General features: G+C 37.3%; 1 protein-coding gene across 2 annotated transcripts; it reads left to right on the top strand.

The window, feature by feature from the left end:
* The first annotated feature begins 1,337 nt into the window (after window positions 1-1,337).
* On the top strand, window positions 1,338-9,603 carry LOC143875885 (protein DETOXIFICATION 33-like). Of its 2 annotated transcripts, none has more exons than XM_077377465.1 (8): window positions 1,338-1,907; window positions 6,999-7,540; window positions 7,636-7,722; window positions 8,082-8,138; window positions 8,248-8,486; window positions 8,629-8,747; window positions 8,832-8,918; window positions 9,205-9,603. In XM_077377465.1, exons 1-8 carry the CDS (start codon window positions 1,665-1,667, stop codon window positions 9,274-9,276), a joined length of 1,446 nt encoding a protein of 481 aa, XP_077233580.1. In that variant the 5' UTR covers window positions 1,338-1,664; the 3' UTR covers window positions 9,277-9,603. The 2 variants fall into 2 exon arrangements, with proteins under 2 accessions (XP_077233580.1, XP_077233581.1); XM_077377466.1 differs by lacking the exon at window positions 1,338-1,907 and adding an exon at window positions 5,676-6,122.
* Window positions 9,604-10,273: the final 670 nt, after the last annotated feature.

The following is a 10,273-nucleotide window of genomic DNA, read 5'->3' as shown; positions in this document are numbered from 1 at the left end:
AATGAAGGAAGTTTATATCCCACGTTCAAAACATGGCTTCATTTTCCTCATGACATAGCCTATGGTACAGAATAAAGATGTCAGAGAAGGATAAAAAACCCACCTTCCCCCATTTCCCTTGCAATTTATTGTGTCTTGGAGTGTTGGCCTATATGAATCTCTCTTCACCACATAAATCCCCACCGTGCTTCATTCTGCTGAGTATTTGATGGGCTCGGATCCTTTTGCATGATTTCATTTGAGGAGCCACCTTTGACGGGCTTTGAATTTGGATGGATCCAGAAGGGCCTTCTTACATGGACTTGGGCTTGCTTTGACAATGAGTAGGCTTGTACTTTGGCCCTTCGGTGGACTTCCATTAATGAAAACAGATTTGGGAGGCCCAAGTTTTCATTCGAAATTGGATGGATCCAGCGGGCCTTCTTACATGGACTTGGTTTTGTGGGAGATAATATATATGTTGTCTTTTTATATGGGGCAATCTTTACCCCCTAACTGGCTAACTGCACTTGTAATCCGTTCTTATTATTTTAATAAATTGTTACCTTTATTAAAAATAAAAAGTTCCGATTCCTTAAGGATGATGTCAATGGATCCCTTAAACATCATTAAAACCTTGAAAAATGCTCTTACAATCTAGCTTCAATCCTCATCTCTTCTTCAATCGACATTTCTGATTAGAATATGTGAGATCTCACTAGATCTCTCCGTTCGATTGAGTTGAAATCTGACCGTTGGATATATCAAGTGCATTAGATTAGGATTTCTAGTACTATTGTTCAATATGATTATGCCGATGACTCTTTATGACTATACCAATCACTCCCTTTAATTGTGCTAATCTATTTTTATATTTATCCCATTGAGGGTTCTATATAAACACTCAGTTAGGACCGATTGTAATTCAAGCAAGATTAGTAGAAATTAATTTTTATACACGTTATCAGAGCTGGATGATCCAACCCAGTGCTGACCATAACTTAAAAAAGTCAATCACCCAACTACAACAGCTTGGAAAAATAAGTTGGGATTTGGCAGAAATGAGATTCTAAGATAACCACAAAAGAGCACTACCTCGTAACCGTAAAATCTGGATATATTTTGTTTGATTTCTTATCCTTTCTGTCTATTTTATTCTTAGACAAAAGCAGTTGTAGACATCTTCCAACAAAGAAACAAAATTGGTTTGATTAACAGATAAAGAAGTCAAACACCCAACAACAACAGCTTGGAAAATAATTTAGTATTTGGGATTAAAATTCTAAGATAACAACAGCCAACAACAGCTTGCAAAATGATTTCGTATTTGGGATATGGGATTTTTAGGATTTGGGATTTAAAATTCTAAGATAACAACAAACAACACCTGCTGAAAATGAAAAGAACCCATTTGAAGATAACCACAAAGTGCACCTTCCAATGTTGCCACAAAGCAAGTTTATAATGTAACCATGTGTCAGAACCAGAGGGAGACAAATCCAAGTGAGACTTGTGAATCATCCAATGCATGCAATATGAGTGTATTTCTCTGCTTAGATGAGTAAACAAAAGTGGCTTTTGAATTGGAATAGTGACAGAGCTAGAGCTCTCATGGTTGGTGAACAGATGCCACTATATATAAAAAACTTGAGGGTTGTGGAGAGAGTAGGAGAGAAGCTTTTCCAATGGCAGAAAAGCAGTCAGGGAGAGGGTTTTTTAAGCTTGTTAGTATTAGGAAGTTGGCTTATAGAAGTTGGGATGAATCAAAAAAGATGTGGTCCATAGCGGGCCCAGCAATACTGACTACAGTTTTGCAGTTCTCTCTTGGATTTGTGACAATTGTTTTTGTTGGGCATTTGGGAGAGGTTGAGCTTGCTGCTGTTTCAGTTGTTCACAGTGTGGTTGAAGGATTTGCATTTGGGATTCTGGTCAGTGTACCCTCTCTTTTTCTTATTTGAGTTTTTCTTTTCTTGGTTGGGTAACATATATATACTTGTAGTTGAATTGAAATTTTATATTGGGTTTTGCATATTCCTTGTGGTTCTTATATGCTAGTTTCATATGAGTTTATTTTTCAGATTTTGCATTTGTTGGAGTTGCATTTATTTGGAGTTGTCTAACTCGACTCAACTCAACAAAGCCTTTGTCCCAAACTAGTTGGGGTCGGCTAAATGAATCCTTTAGAAAAAATTTCATGAAGAAGATATGGAGTTGTCTAACTGAATGTTAATTATTGGATGTTTGCTTATGAATATTTGATATGTACAGGGATTTCAGAACTTGTTTCTTGTATACTGTTAAAGGATAAAAGATTAAATAACGTGTTCTCCAATAGCTTAAGCTTTTGGAGTAATTGGTTGTTTCACATATATGTTGTTCATCTTTCTGTATTTCAGTCTTCTGTATTATTTTTTATTATTTTTTACATGGGTTTTATCTCTGTTTGTTGACTATTTTACTGGATTTCTATTCTTCTTGAGTCAATTTGATTATCTTGTGTGGCTTGGAAATGGGTTTTATCTCTGTTTGTTGACTACTTTACTGGCTGTCTTCTTCTTGAGTCAATTTGATTATATTTTATAGTTCTACAAATTGAACTGGGTAACTTAACCCACACAAAAAAAAAAGAAAAAAAAAAGAGGAATTGGGAAACATGATTAAGGAATAAGATAGTTTGAATTATGTGGATCAGTAAAGAATCTATCACATCATTTGTTCATCCCACTAATGTGACATAGGCTCATGGATCCATACCGACAAAGATGAGCTATTGGCCCAAGAAATTGTTGTGTTCAATCAAACCCACTTAGTTCTTTGACTATCAGCTTGCTAATGGGTAGTTAAAAGTAAAAATGGACAAAGACCCCATTCAATGAGTAAAGCCAATTGATTTGAGTTGGTTTAGAACATCTGATTCTTGCGGTTCATGGTCCATGATTTATGGCCAATCCATGACGGGCTTCATAAATCCGGTAATAAAGATCAGCACTAAAATGCAGGGGCGTCAATAGATACAGACGATCTGATGGATCCTAAGACTTCAAATGTTAATGGACGGGATTTGGGCACAATAGTTGCATCTGAACCATATCCATCCATTGGATCTGTTGAGAAATCATAGGGGCGAAAAGCAATCTGATCAGACATGGAATGGTAGAACGAAACAAACCACTAGGTGTACAGACTGATTTTTTACATGGTTCGGCCAAGATGCCTACGTCCATGGCTGAGATCACGGTCTTTCACTTCGATAAAAAATATAAACAAGGATTACAATGGATTAGTCCAAAACCAGAAATCATAAACCTTGCAATCCTTTCTATCCAACCAAGACCATACACAAGATTAAACCAAGTGAAAAACAACCTCTATTTGACTATTTCTCACCACAAGAGAAAAGCAAGAAAAAAATAACTTTTAATTTTTTCCCCTCTTGTTATTTTCTCTACATATTTCCATTGGTTTTAGATGTTTTTGAAACCTTAAGCCTAGCCCTAGTCTAACCAAGACACCATGTTCCTCTTAGATGTCTGTACAAGGCTCTTACACTCCCAGTTACACTAGGTAACTAGAACATGGAGAAACCCATCTGTAGTGGGAAACAAGACACGAATCCCAACAGGATCCGTATCCCACGGTCTCAAATTATTTTGAGCCACAGAATCCTATGGAGCGCCCTAGATCCGAATGGAAGGTGAAAATTTACAAAAATTCCTCCCATGTTTTCATTCATTAATTTATGTCTATTCACGGTCGATGATGATTCTTTTTTGTTTTTTTCTGTAGGTAAGTGGGGATTGAACTGTGAAACAAGCAATAACTCCAAAAGCTTAAGCTCTTAGACTTGGTGTACGTTATTGATATTTCAACCACCTCGTCATGTGTGGCACCTCTTTTTTGGGTTGGCCACACATGTGAAAGTTGTTGGGTTTTGAACCTAGGACCTGCCAAGAGCTATTCATGAGACAAATAGCTCTGATACCATGTGAAAGAACCAATTACTCCAAAAGCTTAAGTTGTTAGAGTTGGTGTTATTTGATCATTTATGCTTCAACATGAACCTCCAACCTCTAGGTTGAAGAACAAAGTCTTTGACCATTGAGCTCAATACCAAAATGGGCTTGAATAAATGTTGCGAAGCAAGTTGTGTGAGAAGTGGGATTTGAACCCCGCGTCCTTTCTGAGGACTAGAACTTGGGTCTGGCACCTAGACCACTTAGCCATCCTGACTAAAATGACAATCACAGATATCGCTAGATGATTCTCCTCTTTCTCGAGTTTCTTCCCTCTTCGCTATCCTAACCCTAAGACCAACCGATGTCAAACTAGTTTGTGTGAATGTCTAAATTTTTAATGGAACTAATCCATTGCTTTCAAATAATCTAATCAAGGTCCCCACGTCTAGCTAACATTGAAAAGATTATTTGATTTTTGTTCTCTTGTTTGGGTTGGTGAATGGTGAGATGACAAAATGTCTTTCTTCAACAAAAAATAAATATATTGGTTGATGCAAGTCAAAGAAAGTCAGGTTGGTGATTCTCAAATTTCAACTCATATAATTGGAGTATTTTTTTATATATAGACTAGGGCTTATCTAGTTATCCATAAAAATCTCAATAAATAAATAAAAATGGCCTTCATATGATTTAAAAGACTAAAATTAGAGGGTCTCTTAGGTCAAACTTGTGAAATAAATCAGACTGTAGGAAGAATGATATGGTTCATGGGTTTTTTTTATGAACCAGCTTGGTCCACTGTACATGACACTTCATGGCCATCTGCCTCATTGATTCATTAGACCACCCTTAGTACTGTTCATTGCCTCTGATTTAATCATGATCCGATGATCCTAAACCGTTGAATTTAGAAACCGAGATCTTCACCTCACAATTGCTCTGATATTGTTATTAGGAGCCCTTCCTTTGTTTTAACATTCTCCCATTGCCTGTTGCAATTCCCAGTAAGCTGTCAACAACCAATAGAGAAGTAAACATTTTAAAAAGGAGAGGGCTCCCAATATTAAAAAGAAAGGCAGGATTTCAGCTTCATATTATGATTTAGAAAGTGATTTTCATGTTGTCATCTGATATATGGGGGCCCTCCAGATTAAGGATCAGGATCATTCTAACATGTGAAGGCGGGCCAGGGTCAATCTTCTCATGCTAAGAACTTTTCATAAGATCATTTAGTCCATCCAAATAAGTTTGGCTAGAGCTCCCAAATAAACCCTAAGCCTAGCCATGTACAAATGGATGATGGCCCATTTGCGGATCTTTTGTATGTGTCTAGATACTATCTGAGATCCATTTGGATCCAATGGACCAAAATCAGTGCCCATATGTGGGTTAGGTCGGCCTCAGAGTCTCAGTTAGACCCTGGTCGGTTGACACCCCAAGTATTATATTTTTAAGTTGTAATCCTGTTTTGGCAGGTATAGAAATTTATTCCCAAAATGCCCCTTCTCGTAACAGAGCAAATTTCACCTTGTGCATTAGTGTTCGTTGCCTGTCAAATTGCATGGATTTTTTATTATTTCCTGCTGCCATTTTCTTGTTAGACAGAATTTTTTAAGTAGTTTCCAATGTTTCTGAAGAAAAAAACAAGAGAATTAGGTTGAATCATACATAAGAAAGTCGATAATAACAGAGAGAAAATCATTTGAGATTGGGATTTGGAAATGAAAAAACCACATTCCAACTCACGCAAGCCTACAATAGATTCTCTGGCCAGATAGTAAACAGAAGGCTATTTCTGAACTGGGTTTTTTGACTTTGAATTGGAGAAGCTGAGGGGCAAATGGGGAAGAATGGAGAGAGATGTTCTTTCATGGTTGGTGAACATATGCTATTTCTTAAGCAGCTTGAGGGTTGTGTGGAGAGAGGAAGAGTAGAGCTTCTCCAATGGAAGGAAACCAATTGGGAAGATTGGTTTTTCGGCATGTTGGTTTTAGGATGTTGGCTGATAAAAGTTTGGATGAATCAAAGAAGATGTGGTTCATAGCAGGGCCTGCAATACTGACTGCTGTTTTGCAATTCTCTATTGGATTTGTGACTGTGGCCTTTGTTGGGCGTTTGGGAGATGTTGAGCTTGCTGCTGTTTCAGTTGCCCAGAATGTGATTGAAGGTTTTGCTTACGGGATTCTGGTCAGCATACCATTTGTTTTTCTTGCTTGTTTTTTCTTGGGAACCATATATGTAGTAGAATATGTGTTATTATCCTAGATTTTTCATTTTTCCTATAGTTTTTGTTTTCTTGTATAATATGGCTTTCATCATTAGTTGTATAACGATGCTTTGAGATTCCAATGTGATTGGAGTTTTTCTAATGGATTTTTGACTATACTAGGATTTCTTTTTTGTATTTTATAGCTTTGTGTATGAGTTTGAAATATTTCTGACATGGGTTTTATCTCTCTGTTAGTAATTTACTGCGCTCTTCTTCCTTTTAGTCAATTTGATTATACTGTATGCTTTTACTGATTAAGCTAGGACATTTAGATTAGGAAGAAACATAATCTGACATACTTAGACCAGGAAGGATCTTTGGCTTGATTTGCACTCAAGAGTAAATGGAAGGTATTTCTCATAAATGCAAAGTTCTTATCACTTATTACAAGGACAAAATGAAAAACACGAGGTTGTGACCCATTTTAATAAGTAGTTTATGATAACTAGATAGACATGAATAAGCTGGAATATCTTAGTACTGTTGCAGAACTTGGTTCTTCATCAGTTGTTGTCATCCACCAGAACATAGCATCCACTAGTTTATCGAGTGTCTGTGAAGTGTTAATGTTAAGAGTTTCCTCAATGATTTCGTACTGTGTCAAGTCTCAGTTAAAATTACAAAATCCATGGAGTCCATTTGATGTGGGGAAAATGTGTCAGTGAAAAGCCACCAAAAAAAAGAAAGAAGAGCAAGTGGATGGAATATGTTAGTAATCAGGTCATGACTGTGTCATCTTTCTTATTTCATTTTGTTTATCAGATAAATCTCAATCTCAATTCATTCTTGTGTAGCTAGGGATGGGAAGCGCCCTAGAAACACTTTGTGGTCAAGCCGTTGGCGCTGGGCAATTTGAAATGCTTGGAATTTATATGCAAAGGTCATGGATCATAACTGGGGTCACGGCGTTACTTCTGACACCCGTTTATATATTCACATCACCTATCCTAAAGCTCCTTCATCAGACTGACCAGATGTCGGAAGTTGCAGGCAGGTATTGTATATGGGTGATCCCACAATTGTTTGCATATGCAGTGAATTTCCCAATACAAAAGTTTTTCCAATCTCAGAGCAGAGTTTGGGTCATGGCCGTTATCTCTGGGGCCGCATTGGCCTTTCATGTTCTGTTGAATTGGGTTCTTGTGACCAAACTCGGACATGGCTTGGCCGGAGCTGCCATAGCTGGGAACATTTCATGGTGGGTTGTAATTGTGGCTCAGATAATCTATCTGGTATCTGGATATTTCCCCCAAGCATGGACCGGTTTTTCGTTTATGGCTTTCCAATCTTTGGGTGCCTTCGTAAAACTCTCCCTCTCATCAGCCATAATGTTATGGTTAGTACTCGGATCCCAGCTATACAAAAAATCCCTGTTAATATCTCAGTTTATCTTTCTTTTTTTGTTGCTAACATAAGACACTTTGATTGCAGCTTGGAGCTCTGGTATTACACCATAGTGATCCTTCTAGTGGGTCTCTTGAAAAATCCAGAAATTGCTGTGGATGCCATTTCTATTTGGTAAACTACTTTTGCATTCCTGTTCCATCATTGTTGCTGTTTGTTGTGTGAACCTTGAAACATTTTTTCTAAATTAGTTATCTGTTCAAATTTCTTCTTCTTTTGTTTTTTTCTTTTTGGGTTCTTCTGATTTCTTTAGTGGATCCAACACTTTAACAAGAATGTTTTTTTTTTTTTAAAGTAACACTTTAACAAGAATGTTGCTTGATTAATTTTCTTTTATTTCAAATTTAACAGTTTGCAAAGTTCTCTGAACATTTAACAACATTCTCCCTTTGATAATTTGTTTAATTTTGACTCTGATAGTTTTTTCTCTGAACATTTCCCCTAAACGATTTGTTTCTTTCTAAATTTGATAGCATGAACTTGCAACTGTGGACCTTGATGATTGCTTTGGGTTTCAATGCGGCCGTCAGGTTGGTAACTCCTGTTTACTAATAGTTCGCATTAATCGTGATTATTAGGACATATCTTTCTATGGGCTTAAATAACCTTTTGCTCTTTTTCGAATTTTCAATCTTGCAGTGTGCGGGTTTCCAATGAACTCGGAGCTGGTCATCCAAAAGCTGCAAAGTTTTCCGTAGCAGTGGCTGTTTCTACATCGGCCCTTATTGGAATTCTTTTCATGGCTGTAGTTCTCATCACGAGGAGCGATTTCCCCAAGTTGTTCACAGACAAACCTGTGGTTATTAGTGAAACATCCAAGCTTGGGTATCTTCTGGCAGCTACAATTCTTCTAAACAGCATCCAACCAGTTCTCTCTGGTACTTTCCTTCTAACATTGTTCAATAATGACCATATCACAAGGGAACTGAGTCCATGATATTAATGAGTATTGGATTATCATTCCTTCGTTCAGATGCCATGATATCTAATTTAAAAACTTTATTATTTTTGAATTTGCAGGTGTAGCAGTAGGTGCAGGGTGGCAGTCCTTGGTTGCTTTCATAAATATAGGGTGCTACTACCTATTTGGGGTACCAATTGGTGCCATACTTGGGTACAAGTTCAAGCTAGGAACAATGGTAGGACCCAATTCAAATATTCACAGTTCGAATCATAGAGACCAACAGGTCTTAGAGCTCACATGTTTCTTCATCACCATGCAGGGCATTTGGTCTGGAATGCTTGTGGGGACATTGACACAGACCATTATTTTGCTGTTTATCTCATTCCGAACTAACTGGGAGAAGGAGGTAAGTTGCTCTGGTACCATGCTAGAAAAGTAGATATGATGTTTAGACCTGAGAGGACTTCCATGTATGCAGAATTATGAAAACTTTAGCTCATTTCAAACCATAAAATGATATACTGGATATAACTTTTTCAAGAATAGAGACACAAAAGTCAAATCATTAGACAAAAAGCTTATGTTTGGGTTTAACATGTTTTATCAGTGGAAATTGAATAGTATGTTTGTCATATTATGTGATCACTCTCATCAACTGGTTCATAAATATGTACTGAAATGTCCTCTTGCAGGCTTTGCGAGCTGAGGAGCGCATCAGAACGTGGGGCGGGCCATCTGAGACTCAACAGGCTTCACAAGGATAATGGGAGAATGTTGAGGAAGTTCAGAGGGAAGTCTTTCCTGCAACAAAAAAGATTGTAACATGGATACATGCAACATAAATCTTTTCCACTTTGGGAAGAAATTTTGCTACTCTGTTCTATATGTTTTCAAATTTTGTGTAAAGGATCAATACCTAAAGAATTAGTAGGAAAGTCACACCCCATTTTTGATGTCGTTGATGGATACCAGACCAAAACTACAGGAAACTAAGAGATTCTTTCGCCACTTTTTTTTGTTGTATTTATGTTTTGTAGTTTCTGTTCGCAATCAATGGAAGAGGTGTCCTAATGAGACTTGTTAGCCTGATCTATTTTTGAACTATGGATGATCTGGATAATGTAGCATATGTGTGGTGCGCCTTACTGTGAATAGCAAAGATGTAGAAAACACATGGATCAAACAGGCCTAACAGTTACCATTCAAAAAATATTAAAAAAATGCATAAAAAACAGGCCTAACAGTTCGAACACTAATCTGTTTTCCCTTTGAGCCAGTGTCAGAGTAACAGGCGCTACGACATTAAAGTAACCCATGCCATACTCCCACGAAAAGCTCCATCATTCAACAAAAGGGTACCTATACCCGAAACAGACACAAGTGAGTAGGTAGAGAATACCTAGGTGGGAAGGTAGAGAATACATAGGGGAGTTAGACTACTCTCTCTAAGGAACTCAGCAAAATAGTCTCTTAACTTCAGGAGAAGGGGTGCTTCCTCACAAAGGGGGTCGCAGTGAAATTCAAATCTCATTATGAGTGAAATTCTTATTTATTTGTTAAGGAATAATGAGAGAATTTACTGATATAACATCAAAACACCATGGCCCATGTCATATTAAGGCCTGCGAAAAAAAGAGGGTTGTTAAGAAGAGGATTTGAGAGAATTAAAATCTAGAGTTATCGCTCTCATGATTCTCTTATTGAAGCATAATAGAGGCACAAAAGATAAAATTGCCTGAGAGACCATTTATTAATCAAGTA

Source organism: Tasmannia lanceolata, unplaced genomic scaffold (genome assembly GCF_043159265.1).
Source record: "Tasmannia lanceolata isolate RefF3 unplaced genomic scaffold, GAP_Taslan_0.1 ptg000004l, whole genome shotgun sequence".
In the NCBI taxonomy this organism is placed as follows: domain Eukaryota; kingdom Viridiplantae; phylum Streptophyta; class Magnoliopsida; order Canellales; family Winteraceae; genus Tasmannia; species Tasmannia lanceolata.
This window is presented reverse-complemented; position numbering and strand designations above follow the sequence as displayed.